At 39.4% G+C, this 25615-nt stretch overlaps 1 protein-coding gene across 2 annotated transcripts; it reads left to right on the top strand.

Annotated features, from left to right (window-relative positions):
- The first annotated feature begins 135 nt into the window (after positions 1 to 135).
- On the top strand, positions 136 to 24993 carry UBA3 (ubiquitin like modifier activating enzyme 3). 2 transcript variants are annotated; one of them, XM_034776384.1, is made up of 18 exons: positions 136 to 234; positions 349 to 390; positions 3945 to 4065; positions 5922 to 6002; positions 8479 to 8561; positions 9528 to 9608; positions 11588 to 11631; positions 11914 to 11978; positions 18228 to 18383; positions 18506 to 18608; positions 20386 to 20499; positions 20780 to 20833; positions 21322 to 21358; positions 21433 to 21514; positions 22773 to 22873; positions 23008 to 23071; positions 23162 to 23216; positions 24142 to 24993. In XM_034776384.1, exons 1-18 carry the CDS (start codon positions 215 to 217, stop codon positions 24228 to 24230), a joined length of 1392 nt encoding a protein of 463 aa, XP_034632275.1. In that variant the 5' UTR covers positions 136 to 214; the 3' UTR covers positions 24231 to 24993. The 2 variants fall into 2 exon arrangements, with proteins under 2 accessions (XP_034632275.1, XP_034632276.1); XM_034776385.1 differs by lacking the exon at positions 349 to 390.
- Positions 24994 to 25615: the final 622 nt, after the last annotated feature.

Below are 25615 nucleotides of genomic sequence, written 5' to 3'. Positions count from 1 at the left end.
CACGTGTCATGCGCACTCCCTCCCTCCCTCCCTCCAGCACGTAGCCTGTCCGGAGCACGCCGGGTGGGACGCTCTATCCTCCCAGCCGCTCTCTATGGCCTTCCCCCGTCTTGGCGCTCTAGCTGAGCTGCGCCCATAGAGGCGCTGCGGTGCCGTTGGCCGGCTTGGCCGGCGGCGGTTTGGCAGCGGAGCATTGTGGGAAGCAGAGGGAAATATGGCGGATGGCGAGGAGCCGTAAGTAGCTGGGTGTGTGGTTCCCCCTCCCCTCGGGGCTCGGTGGGCCCCGGGCTCCCTCCCCCCGGGCTCGGTAGCGCGAGACTGACCCTTCTTTTATTCTCTCTCTTTTAGGGAGAAGAAAAGAAGGAGGATAGAGGAGCTGCTGGCGGATGGGTTAGTGTGGGGCCGGGCTGCGGGGCCTAGTGCGGTGGCGGGGCCTCGGGGCTGGGGGGTAGCGTAGGGCCGGGCTGCTGGGTTAGCATCAGGCCTGCCTGGGGGGGACTAGTGCGGGGCCCGCCGGGCGGGGTAGGGCAGCTGCTGGCGGGTGGTTAGTGCGAGGCTGGGGAAAGTGGGGGGCTGGAGGAAGTTGGTTTAGTTTGGAAAAGAGAAGACTGAGAGGGGACATGATAGCAGTTTTCAGGTATTTAAAAGGGTGTCATAAGGAGGAGGGAGAAAACTCGTTCACCTTAGCCTCTATGGATAGAACAAGAAGCAATGGGTTTAAACTGCAGCAAGGGAGGTCTAGGTTGGACATTAGGAAAAAGTTCCTAACTGTCAGGGTGGTTAAACCCTGGAATAAATGGCCGAGGGAGGTTGTGGAATCTCCATCTCTGGAGATATTTAAGAGTAGGTTAGATAAATGTCTATCAGGGATGGTCTAGACAGTATTTGGTCCTGCCATGCAGGCAGGGGACTGGACTCGATGACCTCTTGAGGTCCCTTCCAGTCCTAGAATCTATGAAGTTGCTGTGGGATGAGTTAGTGCGAGGTCGGGTAGGGTGGAGCTGGCGGGTGCGGTGCCTGGGGGGCAGAAGGGTTAGTGTAGGGCAGTTACTGGCAGGTGAGTTATTGGAAGGGGTCGGGATCTGGATACTGAGGCTTTGGGAGCCTGCTGGGCCTGGTGTAGTGAACTAGAGTTGCGGGGACTGCAGGCCCAAGTTAGCTTCTGTGGGATGGGCTGGTGTGGGGTTGGGGGAACTGGAGCTGTGGGGTGGGGCAGCGTGAGGCAGGCTGGCAGGAGGTGGAGCTATGGGATGGGTTAGTGTGGGCTCCTGGGTGTTAAGGGGTTTGGGAAATGGATTAGAGAAGAGGAATGTCCTGTGGAGAGGGGGCTGGTGCTTGGGGTGCTGGAAGCTTGGCATGAGTATGGCCTGGCAGTGCTGGGAGATGCTATGCTGCTGGGCAGAGGCAGTGGCTGTTTTGGCTGCTGAGAATTAAAGATCCAGGCTACAGAAGAGCTGCCTTTGCTTATTAAAACCCCAGACTCTATGCACCTCCCCTCACTCCCCAAAAAGTAACATGTGGGAACCCTCAAGCTATATCCTTCCCTCTGCTTGCAACCCTTTCCCTAAAGATCACAAAACAGACCTAGCTACTTAGCCTGGGAGGTAGGCTCACAGGCATTGCATGTGTATGTTTGGGATGGGGTCACAGAGGTTCTTGGGCATATTGCATGCATGCTGATGACAGGGCCCCTCAGAAGCATGGAGCTTTGGGAACTGGGAGGGAGAAGGAAAGAGTGTGGGACCTGGGACACCATAAGGACTGTGATACAGTGATAATTAAAATGACATTGAAAACTAAAAACGAGAAATTGAAACAGTTCATTGAAATACACTATAAGATCCTTAATAAAAATTTAAGTACACAGAGCTAATACCATGGTGCTGTAAAAATGAATAAAAAAAATCTCACTTCAAACAACAGATTTGGCAGGTCTCCAAAATGTCTAACTCAAAACCAAATCTTACTGCCTACAGTTAACTGTAAATTAAGAAAAATGTAGTCCTCTTCTCCCCACCCCCCCAAAAAAAGTACCATTGGATAATGGATACATTTAGACTCTATGTAAAATGCACAGAAAATCAGTTCTTAATGCCACCAAGCACAGCTCTACGCTTATTTCCAGCAGAGCTTTTAAATTACAGTACATAGGATACAGATTAATGTTTGTGGTGCAAATAAAAGAAGTTAAAAACATCTATGAGGTTTGCATTTCTTTAGTAACAATGCATGCTAAGAACCAGTGTACAACAGGAGGATCCATAGATCTAAGAGTCAGAGAGGGGAGTGTGAATTGTACATATTGCAGAGAAAGTGAAACAAGTTTCAATTACAAAAGAAATTTTTGTGCTGTAGTACTTTTTATTAAGCCCTTCATAAATTAGTAACTGGTGTAACTTCATAGAATTAGATGATTTCAGCCCACTGTCTAAAAATAGTCAAAATATTGACAGCTTGTGAAATATGCAAACAAATCCAGTTTTAGGGTGGTTGTTGTTTTTTTTTAAACACTTTATGTACAAGTTTTTATTCCCAAATTATAGAAAGTCTTTTGCAGGGTTATAGCTTAATTTTAAAAAATGCATCAAATAAAATTACAATGGAGTTAACCCTATTTTCCATGTTTTGAATTTTGAAAAAAGGCTATGCAGTGTCTTGCCGCTATAGCTAGGGTTCCCTCTTTTTTTGGCAAGTGAGGAGGAGGGAGACAAATAAATCCTAGCAATTACTGAATTAATCTTATATTGCATGAGAAATATAAACTAGAAAACAAACTACATTTCTTGCATATTCAAAGTTGGGTGTGCATGCTCAAGACTGCAAAACTATTTTTTGATTTACACAGCTCTTGCTAACACTGAACAGTAATTGTAGAGGCTGAGTTGAACTAAATTTTTAAATAGGAGATGTGTTCTTTCAGGGCAAGATTATTTGTTCCGTGTATAGATTAATTTAAAAGAGACAAGTGATCTTAAATTAAAAGCAATATTGAAGTGAGTATGCCGGTTCTGAAGTATTCCAACAAGATATTTTGAGATGTAAAATTAATTTAATTATGAACTACTAAAAGTGACCTGCAAAGGGAGGAAAAATGGGTTATGGTCTTTTTTTACTTTATGATGTAAAAGTATTCCTTAAAGCGTAAAAGAAAATTAAAACACCTCTACCTCGATATAACGCTGTCCTTGGGAGCCAAAAAATCTTACCGCGTTATAGGTGAAACCGCGTTATATCGAACTTGCTTTGATCCTCCACAGTGCGCAGCCCCGCCCCTCCGGAGCACTGCTTTACCGCGTTATATCCGAATTCGTGTTGTATCGGGTCACGTTATATCGGGGTAGAGGTGTACAAATAACTTTAAAAATACTTATATTAGAATTTCAGATTGTCTGCCCTGGAATACCCTATGCTTAACTGTCAAATAGGTGCAATGAAAGTGGCACCTCGTTAATTGAGAAGAAATTACTTTTAGTCTGACAGTTGGCATTTTTGTTAATGCCTTTTTAAAATGCATGGAAGGAAAACTATTAACACTCCACCCCTGCTAAGTGCTAACAGTGATATTTGTAAGGAAAAAAACTCCTTCGGGCATTCTTTGTATATCAGACAACAAAAGAGCACACTCACTTTTTCTTTCCAGGTCACCTTTAGCTGATTGTAGGTAATTAGCCAGATTATTTTCAAGTGTCTATTTGTCTTTGACTTTGGTGTGTAGTTAATGGTATTACTCTGTTGTTTCAAAATTACTATCTAGCTGCCACAGTCCTGCAGACGTTTACACATGTGCTTAATCAGAACTGGATTAAAGTTAACAGATGTGGACATGTTTTCAGGATTAGACCATAGTTTGGTTTTCTTTTAGCACAAGTCATGGAAAACAAGCTGTAGAGGTGTGGCATTTTCCTTACTGATTTTTGCAGCTGAATTTACTATGTTCTGTGCAGAATGGCTGTTGATGGTGGGTGTGGGGACACTGGAGACTGGGAAGGTCGCTGGAACCATGTAAAGAAGTTCCTCGAGCGATCTGGACCATTCACACACCCTGATTTCGAGCCAGGCACTCAAGTGAGAAACATTTATTTTAAATAAAAATGTTTGTAGTGTTGTGTTGCAAACTAATGTGAACACATTTATTGGTGTACCATCCAGCAATGCAAGATAACTAAAAATGCATGTGTGTGTTTAAAGTGAATCAATTGAATCGTATGATTTTAGAATAAAGTACCGTATTATAAATAGACTTCTATATTTTTACACTTCATTATCAGCTACAAGCTTTCTCAGTAATATGTACATAAATTGTATAGTGCATGTGGGCTATTTCCTGAAGTTCCAACTGGAAAATAGTAACTTTCTACTGGTTTTAAATAATTTTGGGTGCAGTAAGGAATTATCTCCCAGATAAACAAGGAATTAAGCTAAACATAAGTAGTCACAGTACAGTAGAACCTCAGAGTTACGAACACCCCGGGAATGAAGGTTGTTTATAACTCTGACATGTTCGTAACTCTGAACAAAATGTTATGGTTCTTTCAAAAGTTTACAACTGAACATTGACTTAATACAGCTTTGAAACTTTAAAATTCAGAAGAAAAAGGCTGCTTTTAGCCATCTTAATTTAAATGAAACAAGCACAGAAACAGTTTCATTACCTTGTCAAATCCTTTTTTAGTTTCCCTTTATTTTTTAGTAGTTTGTTTAACGCAGTACTGTACTGTATTTATGGTTTTTTTGTTTGTTTTGTTTTTTGTCATCTCTGCTGCTGCCTGATTGTGTACTTCCAGTTCCAAATGAGATGTATGGTTCTGGTCAGTTCATAACTCTGGTGTTCGGAATTCCTGAGGTTCTACTGTATTGGGAAGGGAGGATGTTTTTAATGGGAATGAGCAAAACTCCATAATATTTGAAGGTGGGATAACTATTTGAACTGTTGCTATGAGTTCACGTGTCACACTCATGTCAATTCTGATATGTATAAAGTAGCCTTGGCAATTACAAAAAATTAAAAAGTAAATAGCAAAATAAGTGAGTCCTTTGATTTATTTTGCTTTTTGCCCACTACTTTTTGTTCCCTCCTCTCTGTATCCCTCCTACTTTTTTCTTTATGAACAGTTTCCTAGTTCCTTTTCACCTGATCATTTCTCGTTGTTTTTCCTACATTGATTTTTCACTCTTTAAAAATTCTTATTTCTTACCCTTTTTCTTCCTTTTCCTACTTTCCCTTTTTTATTCTGGATTCTTAGCCTGTGCTTTTGTCGTCTATATTTTAAATGCACTCTAGCTTTATGTTAAAAAACAAAACAAAAACTTTTCTCTAGGTTTTTTTTAAGTGGTTTTTTGTTTTTCATTTATTTTTGTTTTTCTCTCTCCTTTTTTCAGTGCATTTCATTTATTTATTCTTGTTTGTTATCAAGAATATTTGTTTTATTCCTTTTTATCTTTAGTGTACTGTTCCATCAGTTTCCAGTTCAAGCTAAATATCTGGTAGAATAGTCCACAGAGAGCAATTATCCAATGCTGCAAGTATTTCACTACTCTTTAGGCCAGCAATATTTTCTGTGTCTGGGTTTACTTTCATTTTGTATTGTGTGGCAGCAAACTTTTCAGTGGGAGAAAGGCACCATAATATCTTCAAATAAATTATTTTGTTTCTGAAAGGGAAGATGGTGGGCACATTGCTTATTTCACAAGCAAAATAAAATAGGAAAAATGAAGGAAATATTGAAATCAGCAGACATCTTTTACTAAAGTTAGTCAAGGTATAAGAATTGTGTGGACCGAACAACTGGTAAAGTCCAAGATCAAAGAAAAGTTTGTTACGTGCTTAGAAGTTGTAAGTTAATCATATGTTTTGTAATGCAATGAGGAAATCTTAGTTTTCTCCTATTCAACATATTAATATCCTTTTTCATTCTTTACAGCCTCTCGACTTTTTGTTAAACACATGTAAAGTTCTAGTTATTGGAGCAGGAGGATTAGGATGTGAACTCCTGAAAAATCTGGTAATTACTTTGATTTTCCTCTTTTTCTTGGAATCCTACTCCTTTCCTCAGGAGATTATTCATTCACTTTGATTGTTTTTGTTCTCTGTCATCTCATCTTTGTGTGCAAGTGTTTGCAAGATGGTAGCTTACGTGTTGTCCTGCCAGTGTCTTTGTTCTGAAAAGCCTATTTCAGGGATCAGAAGAGGAGCTGTAGTTTCAAGTTAATCTCAAATCAAATTCACTGTAGCAAGTGAAATAGTCAGCTGATATAAAACACAGTTTAAGTATGTTTAATAAATACTGATGGTTCAATTTAAAAATCTCACTTAATTTTCTTTAGACTTTTGGATGAACTTAAAGTGACAACTGAGCATCATCCAGTGAAACAAGATGAACATGCAGCACTCAGATATCCACTGTTAAATTCTCACTTGCTACTGCTGCCTAAGAACACATGCTTTTACTTAAAAAAAATAGATTTTGATTTCTGTTTAATTAGTACTTTGAATACAGCATTATTAGAGTTAATACATATAATATGGTGTTCATTTTTGGATATCAAATAATAAATGTTTCATATGTGCGCGAATATTGAATATTATTCCTATAAGAAATTGGAGGACAGGGTTCTTTGTCAGATTCTTCAGATTTTACCTATTCTGCTTGATAGTTGCTCATTTTTCAGAGGCCATGTTGCAGCCAGTATCCTTTCTGGTTTATGGGACTGAACTGAAATCTTCTTGGAACCCATAATTATGGCAGGAGGGTCACTGTTCAGTAACACAAGGTATTTTCTTGCTCTGAGGTAGTGTGCTTGTCTCCATAGCATTTCAATTCTTTTTACTGCAATTCAGACAAGTCTTCTGTGTGATAGTGTCAGGGCACTATCATTAAACTATTGGATCAGCCCCACAATAATTTTGTAGACATTATTGTGCTTTAATACCATTTGTCATTACTGAGGATGGGCTGGCCTAGCAACAGGATTGGGCAGATACTCAGTGGCAGAGAGATTAAGCCTGCTGAGTTGTCAAATAATGTGGTGATTTTGCACTGCTGGTTGTACTTCAGTGTTGACTATAAGTTCTTCATGGTTATTGTCAGCTGTGATTTGAGCACAGACATGGAAAGCCCCCATCTGCATTTATCTTAACTCAGAAATGGTTGTTAACTCCATTGAAATTGTAAATACTTTTCTGCCTGAACATTTTAGAACCATGTAGGTGAGGGATAAAGTAGATTAAGATAGTTCTGCAGAGTTTACTCTTTTGCAAAGTCTGACCTTATTTAAAAGAATTCTGTCCCCTGTGGTTGTGCAGGTACCATTCACACTGTAAATCGGCATATTACCATCTTCCTTGTGCTGCAGTCAGATGGGCTAAAACAAAACAACACCAACTAAGTGTGAATGTCTCCTTCATCTTAATAGTGTTCTAAATTCAAAAAGTTTTTTGACCATTTCTAATGTATTTAACCCAGTTTTTCCAAATACCAGTTTTTGTAGTAAGTATTTTAACCAGAAAATGACTGCACTTAAATTCAAATTTATTACTTACATTAAATGTATGTAATATGCATTATAATGTCCTGTGACTTATCACATAAGCATTACAACATTAATATTTTAGATACTTTCTCATCGTACTCTTCCAAAACCCAATTTTAAAGTGAACTGTCCCTAAAGCATGAAGTGTTAGGCTATGTCTACACTAGAGACCTTACAGCGGCCCAGTTGTACTGCTGCAGCTGCGCTGCTGTAAGGTCTCCTATGTAATCCTCTATGCTGATGGGAGACAGCTCTCCCGTCGGCATCATTAAACCCGAGTGGCAGTAGCTATGTTGGTGCTTCTGTCAGTAAAACTTACATTGGTCAGGGGTAGGTTTTTTCACCCTAGACTGACAAAAGTGCTAGTGTAGACATAGCCAGGGTATTCTGTAGTACTAAGGCTATCTCTGTGACATCTTGCACTTTTTTTATTAGTCTAACACAGGGGTAGGCAACATGTGCCGAAGGCGACATGCAGGTTGATTTTCAGTGGCACTCACACTGCCCGGGTCCTGGCCACCGGTCCATGGGGCTCTGCATTTTAATTTAATTTTAAATGAGTGTTCTTAAACATTTTAAAAACCTTATTTACTTTACATACAACAATAGGTTCGTTATATATTATAGACTTATAGAAAGAGACCTTCTAAAAATGTTAAAATGTATTACTGGCACGCGAAACCTTAAATTAGAGTGAATAAATGAAGACTCGGCACACCACTTCTGAAAGGTTGCCGACCCCTGGTCTAACACTAGAATTTTTATTGCAGGGAAAAAAGTCAACAGGTTCCATGTTATTTATGTCCATTTGCCAATCTGTGTATGGAGTTGAACACATTTATAGATTCCTTCAGATGCTGGCTTTTTATGAACCCGTTAGCACTTGGAATGTTTTATTGACGAGCTATAAATATCTCACTTCTTATAAGCTTTACTTTATTTCCACAGGCATTGTCGGGTTTTAGACAAATCCATGTTATTGACATGGATACTATAGATGTTTCTAATCTGAATAGGCAATTTTTGTTTCGGTAAGTGATATTTTCATAATTTAAATATTCTTAGATTTCTAAGCAAAAGGCATATGTATTAGATTGTGTGTCTGTTTAGTCCAGTAGAATGTCATCAACGTTGCTAACTAACTTTTCATATCAAGGGAATGCTCATTCTTAACTAAACCAGGAGCCCGATTCTGTACTGCCTTGCACCTTTTGTAGTGTCTTGCACCTATGCAAAGTGAATCAAGTGTCTTCTTCAGGTCAAGAAAATGTACTCAGGCTGCCATAGCTAAATACAAGGTGGAACAGATTGTTTAGCATAAGTAGTGAACACTTCAAGGGACCATTCAAGGTCAAGTGGCCAGTTAAGACCCCTCCAGTCATGGGGGGAAATACATTTTGTTAGTTCTGTCCTCAGTTGCTTTTGGTGGGCGTTGCATATGATGAATTGAGAGTAAACTTTGACCCCAGACTTCTGGTTTAATATCTTCTTAAATTTTAAATTGAAATCAAATTATGTATTGTTAACCAGCGTACAAAAAGGAGTTTCCTATTGGTTACAAGTATGGTGCTTTTCTTTTTTTAATTTAACAGAATAAAGCTGTTAACAAGTAATACATAAGTATCAATTAATTCACTGATGCCTAAGGTAATGGAATAAGTATTACTATAGAAGAATTTATACATATTAAAGTATCAGCTTCACAAGTAACACTTTCCTTCCTAATAAAATAAAATATCCACCAGTTTTTCAAATATTTTGTATCAGCAGCTGTTATGAAGATCTTTAAATGTGTTTAGTCTCATATCTGAAGCTTATAAGTAAAAGCCATTTAACGAATGACAGGAATACGCCATAATACTATCTGTTGTTAGATTCTCCTACAGTAATATTTCTCATGTGTAAATCATTTGTAAGACGTGATTTGCAAAGGTTAATGATTTGCTGTTAGAATAAGAATTTTAAAAGCTCCCCTCCCCCCCCCCTTTTTTTTGCAGTCCCAAAGATGTTGGACGACCTAAAGCAGAGGTTGCAGCAGAATTTCTAAACAACCGAATTCCTAGTTGTGCTGTTGTACCGTATCCTTTTAGAGAAATAATAGCCATTGAAGTTAATTGTGTTTTTAAGATTGCTGTAGGTGGTCAGGCTATTTAATTTTAAAGAATCTAATTTCACTTCTTTTCATTTGTTCAAAAAGTAACTTACTAATTGGACTGATGGCTTAGGTTCTTTCCCACTGTGGCATTATCGTGTAGAACAGCAGAAGTGTGCATAGGCACAGAATTAGGTTTTGGTGTATGTATTATGTTATTCCTTGCAGTATGTAGTAAGAATCTGTGATACATATAAACCTATTCATCAACTAGAATGAAATATGTTTGAAAAATTTAAAAGGAGCATTACCAGCATGGAACCTCCTGGGCCCACCAGTTATAGATAGATAGCCATATGTGTTGTGTTACACCCGCACCTAACTATATCCTTGTGCACTGTGGTCAGGGTGTGTAAAGGGACGCACCTCTACCCACCACTCAGTTTCTTCTGATCTAAATAGGCAGCAAGCTGAAACTTGGCAGAATCAATTGTTACTCTCACCGGCCCCCTTTTTGGAAAGCTTAATGTTTTCTCCAATATTTTCATTATTCAAGTTAAGGTAGTTGAGTCTTTTCTGTGTTGCCGTGGACCTTTTTAGACTACGGCTGCTCTTGGCACTGTGACCAGCACTGCACCAGCGTTGACTCTTGGACCTAAAGTGATGTCATCTCTGGCGTCCAGCCTGTCTCTGTGTGCCACAGTTTTATTCATGGTCTGATTTGTCTTGTACAGACTCTTGTCTCCTCTTTTTATCTATCTTCTTTGGTTTTCAACAGGGAATTCTCCCCTGCTCCCTTTTTCATGTATCCCTTACCGTGGTAGGACTCCCAATTCAACCTCATTGCTGTCTGAGGTCTGCTCCGGGTTCCCTTCCTTTCACAGCTCTCCTATGCACTTAAGCTCAGATCATGCTCCTCATCACCTTGAGGAATATGAGGGTGAAGAGACTAGACAGCACTCTCCAGAGGGGCTACTATTGTCTTCATAGCCGATGATTTTATGGTCCTAATTTCAGTCCAAAAATTTCCAGGAATTGTGAGGCTTCTGATCACTACTTTAATATAAATATGAATAGGGTACTATATAAAGCAGGGGTGGGCAAACTTTTTGGCCCGAGGGCCACATCGGGGTTACGCAACTGTATGGAGGGCCCGGTAGGGAAGGCTGTGCCTCCCCAAACAGCCTGCCCCCTCCCACTTCCCGCCCCTTGCCTGCTCCCCTCAGAACTCCCAACCCATCCAACCCCCACCCCCCCCGCTCCTTATCCCCTGACTGCCCCCTCCTGGGACCCCCGCCCCCTATCCAACCTCCCTGACAGCTCTTCCCCCCCAGGACTCCCGCCCCCTATCCAACCGCCCTCTGTTCCTTGTCACCTGACCACCACCACCCCATCCGAGACCCCGCCCCTAACTGCCCCCCGGGATCCCACCCCCTTATCCACCCCCCCCCTGCTCCCTGTCCCAACTGCCCTCCCGACCCCTATCCACATCCCTGCCCCCAACAGGCCCCCCGGGACTCTCACTCCCAGCCCTCCCTGTTCCCCATCCCTTGACCACCCCCCAGAACCTCCACCCCATCCAACCGCCCCCTCCTCCCTGACTGCCCCCAGGATCCCCCACTCCCTTACCCAACCCGTTCCCCGCCCCCTTACCAGCAGCAGGAGCTTGCAGCCGCGACACCTGGCCAGAGCCAGCTGCGCTCCCCATGCTGCCCAGCGGGAGCGGTGGTCCAAAGCGTAGTCCGCATGGCTGCTGGGGTGGGGCCGGGGACTAGGCTCCGTGGCCAGGAGCTCAGGGGCCAGACGGCCGGCCCGCGGGCCGTAGTTTGCCCACATCTGATATAAAGTGATGATACATCATTAGGTCTTTTGATTTACTGATTTTGTGTTTAACCTATATTTGGTTATAATACTATAAAAGTACTAATTACCATAATATAATTCCTTTACTGCATATACATTCAGACATTTTAAAAAAATTCAGGATATGGATGAAACTTTCTATCGACGTAAGTAGCATTTGCAAATATACAAATTCTCCACTTGTGCTTTGGGAAAGCACCGTAGTTGTTGATGGTTGCCATTTTTTGGTTAAGTCAGTGTTCACTTTTTATTGTTTGTTTCGAGTGAGCAGAAAATACTATTCACTTAAAGCCAGAACTTTTATAGTGAAACTTTCTTATAAACTACATAGCATAGCTGAGTTAACTTCATTCCTGTTGTGTGACTAAAATGTATTGATTATTTAAAGGAAAACACACTGAAATTTTAAATAAAATTTTTTCTTCTAGAATTTCATATTATTGTATGTGGTCTGGACTCTATAATTGCAAGAAGATGGATAAATGGCATGCTGGTAAAGACTTTATTTTAATCTTTCTAAAGTTAATCATTATCATTTGAGTATAGATAGCTAAATTTAAATAGCTTTATGCAAAATAGCATTAGTATGGAACAAAGGGTGTTAAAATAGAATTGTGAAACTGGTTAAGATAATTGTAAAGACATGTTTTCCATTATATTTCATATTTGAGTATATTTTCATTTTGATGTATGACGTTAAACCTCTTAACTCCTTGTGAACCATGATGAAATGTATACCACTCTATTACATTTTGGGAAAAATGTCAGTTTACATGTAAACTATAAATGGATTTTAATGCCACTGAAGCCAGCTCATCCTTTTTTCTTGAGTGGCTTACATGTAACGAGTTCCAGTTCCTGCTGGACCGCTATCTGTATCACAAAATCCACCAGTATAATTGGCACTAGTTCGGCCCTTTTTTTGCGTTCTGAAAGGCCAAGGGTTAAATAAGCATGGAGACTTAACTCTCTCTTTTCACACCTAGAACTGGTCCCTGTAGGCCAGAGTTGAGATACAGTGACAGGCAGCATGGAGAAGTTTGCCTTGCTGCTGCCTGTGCTAATGTGTTCTGTGAATAAACAGAGTTCTGTCTTCCAGGCTGTCAATCCAATGCTTTTAGTGAGCATTACATTCACTTCAAAACAAATAAAAGCAGGATCTAATTTTAAACTGATATAAATAAGGGAATTCAGGTTAAACTGTTTTTCCGTTACTACTCACCAATTTATTCCTTGATGTTGGTGTTTATTCATTGACTCAGTGGGATGAGTTAAAGATAGAGCTGCCTCTATTTCTTTGAATTTTCTTGCTCCTGTGAGTTTTTTATATTTATCTTGTATTACTTTGGATCTTATTCTTAAATTCTTTCAAAAAACAGCAAAACCTTCTGACACTTTATTTTGGGGACTATGCACTTAATAGTACATGAGTGAGACAACTGTGATTTTTCCAATGGCATTTTAGTGGTACCAGGTAAAAATAATACACTAAGGGCACATCCTGCTCTTTGTAAACATAACTTATCACAGTTGTGTAAAGCAAGCAGGATTTGGTCCCAAAAAAGCTAATTATTTTTTAGTATGGGACTTTCTTGAGTTAAGATAATACTCTGACAGGAGGCAGCAAGGTCTAGTGGACTTGAGCATGGGACTGGGAACCAAGGTTTCCTAAATTTCAGTCCTGCCTCTACAACTGACTTGCTGTGTAACATTTTGATAACTCACTTAATCTCTCCAGGCCTCAGAACAAATTATGGCACTTGGCAAATGTATAAGTGTGTCTTCAGCCACACCCCTTAGAATTTAGCAAGCTATCCCAGTACGAGTCTAATAGCACCATCTCCAGTACATTATATGAGTCTTTAACCGCACCATTTCATTGCATGTGTAAATCTGAGATGTTTACACCTGCACTAGTTAATCGGTCCTCCCAACACAATTCCACAGTGCTCTTGCTAATCCTTCAGTGATCTCTCTAGACAAGGACTCCTTGGCATTTGTGTCCCATGCTCAGTGCATACCATGGCAATCCTACATGAAGTTTTACACCTGTATATAATGTTCTACATTCACCTGCCATAACAAAACATGAACTTTGTAATCATTCACTTCTGTGCAATCACTGTGTTCTTGTGCTAGCTTCTGCATTTGGTTCGGAAATACCTTCAGCAACAGTTGTCTATGATTGTGCTGCTGAGCCAAATGTGTTAGGGCTGTTCTCAATATCTGGAGTGATGAGGGGATCCATTCTGAGCTGATTCTCATTCCAGGGCACTTTTGTTTATGCCACATGTCACAGCATCTGGTCAAGCTTGGAATAAGGCATAATGCAAAGCAGTACTGGGATAAAATTAAGAGCGTGAAAGAGTAGTTCATTTGGATCCAGAACAACACATGAATGTCTATGGAAGGAAGGCAAACCTTTCCCCATCTACAACATGTTAAAACATAGTCTTGGGCCAAGACATTCACTGAGCCTCCCATGTCATTGGACAATAGAGAGGCATCTTGGTGGGGCAGGAGAAGTGAATTGATCAGCAGAAATTGGACTGGCAGGTCATGAACCTGGACTTTATGGATCTGCTGTTGTAGATCCCAGCTAACAGTGTTGGAATAGAGGAAGGAGCAGACTCTCCAGGTAAGGTGTAGTGTTTGTTTATAACTTAACTGTATGCTTGAGTTGAGAGAAATGAGGTCCATATGTTAGTGATTTATTGCTGTTGTGTGGACAGATGCTGCTGCCATTGAGGCTGGAAGTCTTCACTCTTTCCACATCCATGGAGAGCAAGTGAGCAGAGTATTGAGCCCCTCCTATGAGTGCTGTTTGGCCAAAAGATCGGTATTTTTCTTCCCCCCCAAAATGTGATGGCGCATGCTGCCCTTCACAATCCCCTCCCCCACCATCATTCTCGTAGCCAGATCCTGCCTTTCTGTTCTTTCTACTGGTAGAGAGACAAGTTGGTTGAGGTAATATCTTTTATTGGACCAAGTATTTGGGTTAATAAGATATTACCTCACCTACCTTGTCTCTCTAATATCCTGGGACCAACATGGCTACAACAACTCCATCTTATGTTGTCAGATTGGCGACCTTTAAGCATAGAAATTCCAGTGACCCCATGCTTCCCGTTGAGTACTGTGCCCCATATAATAGCACTAAAACAGCATGAAAAAGATATTAAAATGTAAAAGTTTCAAATACCCATTGATGGTATTAAAGCCAAATCCACTTACTGTACTTTGTAGCTAGTAGACATCAGTGGATCAGTCGAATCTCTGTCTAATAGGACCAAATCATGTAACTAGTGCTGATAACAGTTTATTTTAGCTACAGTCTTTCTCCAATCTCTGGGTGTTAGAGTCGTGAAATGCTTGGTTGTTCACTCCTGTAGCTCAGCAATGAGGTTGTTAGCAAACTAGCCTTTCATGACCCCTCCCTAAACCAGGGTCTCGGCACTGATAACTTGAAAAACTAATCCAAATTGTATTGACGTAACCTAGGGCCTTTGATTTCAGGATATACAGAACCACAGTATTCACCAGTGTATTTAACAGTAAATGTGTGTAAGACCTTGTGCTAAACTGAACACCCCCTTATTCTCCTCACAAAAGTGGCAAAAGTTACCTCTATTCTCGCAAAAAGGACACTTATTTCAGATTTTAGTTCTCCCTATTTTAGTGGTGGGCAGCTGCCAGTGAGACAGAATAAGAGAAATTAAATATCCCTGTTAACCCTGCTGCTTTTCATTCTCCCCCCAAAAGTTGCTATTAGAATGGGGAGGAGACCGCATATGTTAGCAAGAACAAAGGAGTGTAATGTTAAGATCAGCTCAACAACTTTCATAAGAAGAGATCAAGTATTGATAGCTTCCCTGAGTTACAGAGGGAAGCTTGATTGCTGGAGCCCAAGAAGAGGAGATGACAGAAGAAGTGAGCTTGACAAATTTAGCTGTTTATTGAGAACAGCTTAGCGTGTGGAAATCTGACAGTGTAGGAGCTGAAGGATCAGACTGCAAAACTATATGGAACATGAAAAGGAAATAAGCTGGCTGGAGATAGCATTCCATGGCAGTGCAGCAGATGATGGGGAATAGGGTGAGCCTTTTTAAAAAATGAATGCCTGACATTCTCAGCCTAACTGTGTCTACGACCAGGCTTGTTCCCACAGAGACCCCCTCTAGCAGTGATGCCTTCATGAGTGTTCCCCTTGCCCTGGAATACCTACTCTTTCTCACTTCCTGGCTTGCCTTCCAACAGGACAGCTGTGACAGCCTAGACCTCAGCCAATCTCCAGCATCACCATCTGTAGTTCTATTACCTGCCCACTTCCTTCTTCCCACCCCCTATTTGTTGTTGTGATGTCTGACCTTGGGCACTGTGAAGACACATGATTGTTGTGTTTCCCCTTGCACATGTTCAGTTTTTTATAGTTGAATAAAACTTGTTTTAAAATATATATTGTGTGAGATGATTTTGTTTCATGTACAAGTGATTGAGTGGAGTTGTATCCCCTCTCAAGCTCACCATCAAAAAGCATTGATTAACTGTTACTAGTGTAAGAAGTAAATTGACTGTGATTTTAACGATCAGCATTGTCATTCCCATTTGCTTCACTTGCAAAATACTAGCGGAGGGCATCCCTAATATTAGCATGTTGCTTACTGGCAGCATTTGTGATATCCTTAACCAAAGCATCTGGATCTGGCTGGTGAAATGCCAAATCTGCATCTGCCTGCTCTATCCACTCACTAGTTAACATTTCCCTTTTGCTTTCATAAATGCAAAATAAGTGAGCAGATGACCTTATCAGTAGCAGTGTAATTTCTCTTCAGAAGGTGTCTCCATCTTGCCTTAAGGCTGCAGCCGTTGTGGCTTTGCTGAACCAACTAGTTGAAGTAACACCTGTCACTGTGTAGTAATCATGGGGCAGACACAATTACGGTATATGGTGTAGGGCAAAAAGAGTGCATTTTTGTACATTCCAGAGCAGTCTAGAATTCTTGAAAATTAGCTCAATCGTGTATTTTGTCAGGCCAGCCTAACGCTGAACAGTATGTTTGTATGATCCACCAGGGCTTGTGTTCCCATGAGGCCAGTAGCTTTTTTCAGGCAATATCTACATTGCTTGAGTGAGCACAGAATGGTGCCATCTACAGCTCTAATGCAGTTAGTGAAAGCTAGCTCAAGAAATAATTTTGGGGGACATTTATGTTGATCACATTCCTCTGTAAAACTGATCTTCTGTGATACACACCTCCAGCACACAGGCCCCCTTTTGTGGACTTTCCAAATCCCACATGTCCCAGTGAGCAATGGTTGCCCACAGTTGTCGGCTTCCACAAGGAAAGTGGATTTCTCTTTGAGTGGATTGGAACTTGTGTGTTGGTATGAGTTCTTGTGAGAGAGAGAGAAACACACACACAAGTCTCCTTCATTAGAGGTGTTCTAGCCACTGTTCCTCATCGCTGGTTTCTTGCACAACCCTGTTTCACAAGTGATTGGACATGTCATGGTCCAAAAATATTTCTCGGTCAATAAAAGATGGCAGCCACCCGAGCTAGGCATGAATGTGGATGCAATATCCTGAGAAAGCCAAGAATTCTTGCTCAAATGTCTGAAACTGATTTTGCCACTACGAATACCACTCCTGAAAATGTCCATGTCGGCTGAGAGGATACCGAGTTTACATATGTGATTCTTGCATGTATTTAACGGCTTCAGCAGGATTCTTGAATAGATGCGGACATTGTACTGTTGATGGATGTTTGGCTTGTGAGGAGTTGGAAAATAGGGAGCTGAGCAACAAGTAGTCAACTGATAAAATTGAATTATGTGAATTTGCAGTGTGTTCTTCGATGTCTGCAGTATAGACTTCTAAGCAGAGTGTGGTTCCTTGTAAACAAAGGTGACAAAACGAACTGTTGTAGGTGAAAGCCTGTTTGTGTCCATAGTTGTAGCCATTTTCTTTATTAAACACCAGTTGCTTAAAAAGGCCTGTGACTCTATGGATCTTGACAGTAACGGAGAGAATTCAGTGTGTGGGCATACTATACTTACTTAATCAAATCAGATTGAATTGTGAACACACTGAACTCTTTCAGAAACAAACAATACTGGAAATGCTTAGCTGTTATGTTTCATCTTGAAATGGCTCAGTCACCTACCATATGTCAGCTTTCTGTGTCTGTTTCCTCATCTGTATGATAGGGTGATAAGTTATGTACCTACCTCCACATATGTTTTGGGAGGTTGGGCTGGCTAATGTTCTATTGCGCTTTGCAGATGTAAAGTGCTAAGTATTTAGGCATAATACAGTTTATGGGACTTATAAGGAAGGAATCTTGGTCTGCATATTCCCTTGATGTCTGTACAATATACAGTACATACTGTGCAATATTTATATCTAAGCATAAATAACAGGCTAGTTTGTATTTTGGTCATATATAATGGTGGGTGAATTATTTTTTTTTATTATTTTTTATTTCTGCCGGTTTAATAACATTGCTGTTCTACTTGACTGTAGGAACAACATTCGATGAGAAATTAATTTGAGGTTTAAGTCTTGTGTATCTGATAACAAATATGAAAGTGGGAGGATGTATAGATTATTATAATTACAATACCGAATATTTTTTAGCATGCCATGTTGTATTCTATCTTTAAGTAATAGATGATTTCAAAGGAACTTTTTGGATCTGGTATAATTTTTTATGCAACTTGTACAAACTTGTAATTTTAACAGATGTCATTTTTAAACTATGAAGATGGCATGTTAGATCCAAGTTCCATCATACCTTTGATAGATGGAGGAACAGAAGGCTTTAAAGGAAACGCTCGTGTGATTATTCCTGGAATGACAGCTTGTATTGAATGCACACTTGAACTTTATCCACCTCAGGTAACTAAAAGCATTGATTTTTTTTTTTTTTTCCTCTGTGTGTTCCATTTCTGCCACTTCTCCATTCTCTCCTCTCCCTCACAGAGTATATGTTAAATCATTTTATGATCTTTCCTCATCAGATCAATTTCCCCATGTGTACTATTGCATCTATGCCCAGGCTGCCAGAACATTGTATTGAGTATGTCAGGATATTGCAATGGCCCAAGGAACATCCTTTTGGAGGTAATCAATGCACTGCATTTTATTTTATTTTTTTTTAAATCAATGATCTGATGTGACTTTTAAATAATCAAAACACTTGCTGCAAAGTAAGAGGTGTAAAATCATACTTTAATTCAGTAAACAGTTTGTTTTAATTTTGCACTTTATCTTACCAACAATCACTGGCCAAACTTCACTCTTGGATTAAAATCCTGTGTGTCAGTTTTCAGCCTGAAGCAAATATTTTACAACTGCATTAGAAAGAAAACAATAGACTGATCATGTTGAATAAACAGTTATTGATCTCTTGTTCATCACAGTTGCTTATTCTCTTTTTTATTAATCCACAACTGCCATCAGCAGAAAAAAGAACAGACATAATTGTTAGAAGCCAGTACTGAAACTGTCTATTGCTAATGTAGAAATACACAGATGTATAATTTCGGACTGAATGTCTGTTGTGTGAATGGTTCCATTGAGAAAGGCCCTTTTATTATGCTGAATAATTGATATGTACTGATTCATGTTATGGTAGCTTGTTATGGTTTTCACTGCTTATTACAGTAATAATAAACTTAGTTTGTGACAGTGGTTTACTGACTTTGAATGGTTATTTAGATTATTTTAATGAGTTTAATACTATATCACTGTCAAAGTATCTCATAATTTTTAAAACTGGCTTCTATTTTCCATTCATAATAAACCCTTGAAAGCTTAAATATTTTTTCTGAACTTTTGTTTCCCTTGTGTAGACCTATAACTTTGCTGCTATGTTTGATTATGATTGCTGATATTTGCATACTTCTTGAGGGGGGGAAAAAAAGTATTGAGACTTTCAGGGGGTGTGAAGAGAGATGCAAATCTTGCAAAGTCCATGTAATTATTTAAGAAAAAAAGTAGTTCTAATATTTGGTCTAATAATCTTAACATCGCCCTTAAAAATATATGGTCTCAACTCTTGAGAACGTGTAGGGTTTTTTTTCCCCCCAGCAACAAAACTGTACATTTAAAGTTAGTTATACTTAAAAATTAATATTGGGGAGTATGAAAATGCACACTTAAGGTTAGTTAACATTAACTCTGCCCCTTGGCCGCTATCCCCAAAATAAACAAAAATCAGATAATCTTCATGTAATGCCCATCATTGAGAAGCAATCTAATGTAACTACCCGACGTTTATTAATAGACTGATTATTATACCTTTTCTCTTGTAAGCTAAATGATAGATATTTCTAGTTTAATAACTTTTTAATCCTGGAAGTTCCCTTTAGGAGTTTAAAAAGGCATTGAGCAAATCTCAAATATTAAACTCTCCAGAACTTGTTAGCTTTGGAGGGATCTTCCTTTTTTTTCCTGGCGGGAATTGGCCATATAGAATGGACTGTATTGGAGAGATTTCTCTCCAGGCCAGTAAATGGATTCCTTATCCTCCCCAGACCAGCTCCCTCTTCCCACATAGGGTTTTTTTCCCCTTTCTGTTCACTCCAGCCTTCCCTGTTCTATTCTTCCCCCACCCCACAATATAGTTCCCTGCCCATGACTCCCCTATGCACCCTGTCATGGCCTCCATGTCATGACCTTGCAGATTCTATAAATTATGCATCAGGGCTCATAAAAGGTATGGAAATCAGTTTTAACAACTAAATTGTTTTGCCAACACCATCTCCAAAACCGTGCTAATTCTCACCAAGACTAGTGGATTAAAACAAATATAGAATTTGTAGACAAAAAAAGTAGATGTTGAAGAGTCATTATAAATTTAGATAAATGTGTCTGTATATCTTTAATTTTCCTGTAGAGAGTGTTCCTTTGGATGGAGATGACCCTGATCATATACAATGGATTTACCAACAATCTTTAGAAAGAGCATCACAGTTCAATATTAAGGGTGTTACATACAGACTTACTCAAGGTAAGAGAGAGCAGTAGTTGGCATTTCGTTGAGTGTGTGTGGACAGTAACCTCTTGCAAATGGCAACAATAAATACCAAGAAAAATACCAAGGTACTTCAACTGCATTTAGATACAACAGTGATAGACGCTATAGAAATGCGCAATATAGGAAAGTGTGTAAAGTGATTTAGGGTATAAACTGCTGCAGTCAAAACAACCACAAATTTTGGCTAACATGGTCCTTTATATGGGGAAACTATTTTGGAAAAGGCTTAATGCTGTATGTTTTGTCTTTGTAGGGGTTGTTAAGCGGATCATTCCAGCTGTAGCTTCTACAAATGCAGTCATTGCAGGTACAGTAATGTCGAAAGGAAAATCTTTGGCTTTCATTAGAAGGTTTCCAGGCATCTGAGTACAAGTTTCCCTTACTTTGCCCATCCATTTGGGGTAGTGAGCTTTTTCATGAGGTAGCAGTTAAGGACTACAGGGTGAGAGTGGGTAGTGTAGGGGTTTTCTAGTTAGCTAACTTTCCCTTTTATTATCCCATTTTCTCTACATGGCAGCTACACATGATCTTGCATAATTCTGAGTACTTTCTGTGACTTGAGAGTAAGCAAAAGTTTTGGAGGTTGCACTGACACCTCAAAAATGTAGAGATTAAAAAGTACAGTGCAGATCTCCAAGACTGTCTCAGATGACTACCAAGTCCACCACATATTAGTGTGTAGTACTACCAGCTAAGTCTCTGAGAAACCTTTCAATCTGTTCAATCAATTTCGATTGTGTGGTTGTGTATATTTTGAGACTGAGAACAAAGCAACTGTTTTTTTTCCTTTTCCAGCTGTATGCGCCACTGAAGTTTTTAAAATAGCAACAAGGTAATTTGTTGTTTTTAATATAAATATTTTCAGCAAACTTATTTGTATAAACACTAACACATTTCTCATTGCAGTGCATACATTCCTCTTAATAACTACTTGGTGTTCAATGATGTAGATGGATTATACACATATACATTTGAAGCTGAAAGAAAGGTTAGTCCTGTTACAGAAGAATCTCTTGGGCTGGCTGGGTTGTTTCCTGATTTTTATAGCACCTGTTGCAATAGCAGCTACTTACTTATTTGCTGAACTTAAAATTCAATTCTGGTCCCCACCATGTAGTATCTAAATATCTCCCAAGTTCTGTATAAAAATAGAAGTAACAGTATGTCTGACTTCTTTTCCATGGAGGAGTAGCCTGATGAGTATACAGGATATTTTTGGGGGGAGGGTTGGCCTTGTAGGCAGTGATGTGCTAGATCCACAGAGAGCAGCTAGACTATTCAGATTTCAAGGGGAATAAATTAAGGTCAGTTGTTGCTGTCCGGGGGTACATCAGATGTCTGGGATATGGCAAGTGTACTAGACAACCCTGGGCACTGTGCTGTTACTGTGGGAAGAAATCTTTCCTTTGGTCCTCCAGATGTTACTGTGCTGGTGCCAAGCAGCCAGGCAACAACTGCATTAGAAAGAGGAGCATTTGATAGTTGGGGTAGGCCTAGGATCCACCTATCACACACCAAATTACCAATGCCCATCATAAAATAAATACAAAATACTGATGCTTTATTTAAGAAATATTTATGTCTGTTGGGCCAAAATTTCTCAGTGACTGGGGGAAGAAGTTCCACATGCAGGAAGTATTCTCCACCAGCTATTTGTGTTAGCGTTGTTGCTGCATCCAGTGTTTAAAGTAGCAATCCCTGTCTAGAAAGGTGAGCCAGGTGACTAAATCCCTAACTCTGGCAATTGCTTTTGCTAATATAGCTGGAGGAAAACAGTTGCTGAACCTGGAAAGCAGGATCAAGGAAATATTAACCCTCTGACATCAAGAATCATAATTCACAGAACAAAGTACATAGCCTTAAGGACACAACAGCAACTGTTGGCATTGAGAGGTTAGGACAACATAGTTAATTCAGTAACATACAGGATTAACCCTAAACTTTAAACCAAACAGAATACAGATTGACTGTACCTTTTTATATGTATTGTTGTATGTTAGTGACTAACAACCTGATTCAAAGCCCTTTGAAGTTGATGAAAAGGTTCCCATTGACTTCACAGAGTATTGGATTGGGTACTTAATCTTCACAGAAGTATTAATTTTGCTAGATCCACGCGTTTATAAATTTTGCAAATAATTGTAATAGCGAAGATCTACATTTTACATCATTACTGGTACTGATATAAGTATATTTGAAAAAGTCTATTAGTATAAGCTTTATTACTACACTTTTTTTTTTGGTAGGAGAATTGTCCCGCCTGCAGCCAACTCCCTCAAAATATAGAGTTCCCTCCATCAGCAAAACTGCAGGAGGTCTTGGATTATTTGACAAATAATGCTTCATTGTAAGTGTGCAACTATTCTGATTTCTTTGATTAGTTTTTAGAAATTTGAAGTTTGCAGCATGTTAAAATTTGATTTTTCAAACTGCATTTTATCCTGATAGCTCTCATATTTCACTTTCATGTTTTTCATACAGGCAAATGAAATCTCCAGCAATCACAGCAACTGTGTATGGGGGGAATAAAACACTCTATTTACAGGTGATCAGTACCTGCTTGCTTTTGCTTAGTTAACTCATTTTCATTTAAGTTTGGCTTGGTTTAATTAAAAAAAAATGTTTTATTTTACAGACGGTAGCTTCAATTGAAGAACGAACAAGGCCAAATCTTTCTAAGACACTGAAAGGTATTGCCTAATTGAGTCACGCAGAATATCAAGACATACATATAAATCAGAGATATGATTACTCAGTTTTAGTGCTGTTTTGTTTAATGCCTCTGTAGAACATATTGCACATTTTGCAATAATAGGAGCACTTTAAGCAACAAATCTTTAAAATTACATATAAATTAAATAAAATTAGTATCTGATGAAGTCATTTTAAGATATGTGCAAATATGCAGATTGTTGGATTGTCATAAAACGAATGGATTTGATTTATTTATATCTGGGATTATTATTCCCCATTCCTCTCTCCTAATTGGGATTTTTTTGGAGGAGGAACTGTAAGGATTACCTACTACAGAATAGGATTTTCAATGCAGTTAGCTGTCTGCTTCTATGGAAAGAAAAACTAAATTGCAGAAGACGGAGGAGTAGAGAATTTTTCTCGGTTACCCCCTCTCCTTACATTCCCTCCACTCTTCCTGTTCTGCTGCTCTTCATTTTCTATTCTCTTCTAATTCACAAACATGGATACTATAAACCTATACGAGGGTAATAACCCACCTCCTCACTCACTAACTCCTGCAGTAGAATATGGTTAACTCCTTTTCATACAGTCAGCCTGTCCTTAAAATTATTTTGGAGATGAGCACTAACTCCTTTAATAGCATTCATTATTTGGGCAGATGTCATTAGAAAAAAATATTTGAGTCAGCAAAGGATGCTGTGAAACTTACATTTTCCTTGTTGTTGACAAATATCTTCTGCTAGTCATCTTCTTGGTTGAATTAACACTGAGGTTGTTATAGCTAATGAATTACATATAACTAAATTCTGATAGTGTTGTTTAAGCCTTTGTAGAACTGTAACTCAGTTTTTTTTTTTTTTTTTAAGCATAGATCTATTGCATACAACTTTTTTTTTTTTTTTTTTTTCCCTATTTCAGAGTTGGGGCTCGTGGATGGTCAGGAACTTGCAGTTGCTGATGTAACTACACCACAGACGATGTTGTTCAAGCTTCATTTTACTACTTAAATTAAGCCTCATTAATCTTCATATACAGTGAGAGAATTCTGCACACCATGTAAAACACGTTGTGCTCTATGTGGATGTTCAGAGTAACCTAAAATGTCCCTTTTAAGTACTAGCCTTGCTGGAAGTTAGATTATCCCAGGTGAATCACTCTTACTTTAGAACTGTCCTTAGAAGCCAATATTTGGTGGATGGTATTTGTATAAATACTCATTAATGTACAGAACTTGATGTATAGTGATAATTTTTTTCGGTTTATGTGTTGATGTTAAAATAATGCCAACACTCCTTCCTACACTTGGACATTTTATGGTGGTCAAAGGAGGAGTTCTCTGCTTGCACTTGAACACCCATATCTACAAAAGAATATCCTTTAAGGAGAACCATGATGATTTTAAATTAAATTTTAGAACCCATATACATTTGCTGAATCTTATATTAAAACCTGTGGGCAGTAGAGTAAAATAAGCATTGTATGTTTCCTCCTTTATTTAATATTCATTTTTATTGACCTGGTAAACAGATATTAAGTATTGCAGAGGGTTAAATCACTTTGTTTACAAAATATGGAAAGACAATGTAATTAAATTAAATGAACATCTGTGCATGAAAACAAAGTATTTTTCATGTTTATATTTGCAGTGAATTAGCGGTTACTATGCACAATAGTTCAGTCAAAAGCCCACTGATGTTCAGGATTGGTGAGTTATGTTTGGTTATCATTGATGCTCTCAAGGTATTTATTAATAAAAAATATAAAGATAAATTGTTCTGCAGTATGTCAATGGGACTTCGGGACAATATGTGACCATAAGAAAGACAAAAACATAAGATTACGTGGTATCACTTTGTCAGTTAAAAGAGCTGTTTCTGTTACCATAACAGATACAAAAGGTGAGAGAGAGTGTGTGTCATTTGTGCACAAATTAACTCAAATGGATCTGAAATCTGTTGTTTTATGATACATACCTCCCTTTCTCTTCTTAAAACATTTTCTCCCATCCCAGCTTTTAGAGATGTATAAGTAGGGTTACCATATTTCAACAATCAAAAAAGAGGACGGGAGGAGCCCCGCCCCCGTCCTGTCCTAGCCCCGCCCCTGCCCCTTCCATTCCCTCCCACTTCCTGCCCCCTCAGAACCCCCAACCCTCCCCCCCACTCCTTGTCCCCTGACTGCCCCCCAGGACTCCACCCCCTCTCTAAGCCTCCCTGCCTCTTGTCCCCTGACTGCCTCCTCCTGAGACCTTCCCCACATCCTAACTGGCCCCCTAGGACCCTACCCCCTACCTGTCCCCTGACTGCCCCAACCCTTAGCCACACCCCCACCCCCTGACAGCCCCCCCCAGAACTCCTGACCCATCTAAACCCCTCTGCTCCCTGTCCCCTGA

The sequence above is a fragment of the Trachemys scripta genome, chromosome 7 (assembly GCF_013100865.1).
Source record: "Trachemys scripta elegans isolate TJP31775 chromosome 7, CAS_Tse_1.0, whole genome shotgun sequence".
Classification (NCBI taxonomy): domain Eukaryota; kingdom Metazoa; phylum Chordata; order Testudines; family Emydidae; genus Trachemys; species Trachemys scripta.
This window is presented reverse-complemented; position numbering and strand designations above follow the sequence as displayed.

Coding starts and splice junctions, on each gene's coding strand:
- UBA3 (XM_034776384.1), top strand. CDS start 215: ATGGCGGATGGCGAGGAGCC. Junction 391..3,944: donor GAGGAGCTGCTGGCGGATGG/GTTAGTGTGGGG, acceptor TGTTCTGTGCAG/AATGGCTGTTGATGGTGGGT. Junction 18,384..18,505: donor TTGAACTTTATCCACCTCAG/GTAACTAAAAGC, acceptor TTTCCTCATCAG/ATCAATTTCCCCATGTGTAC.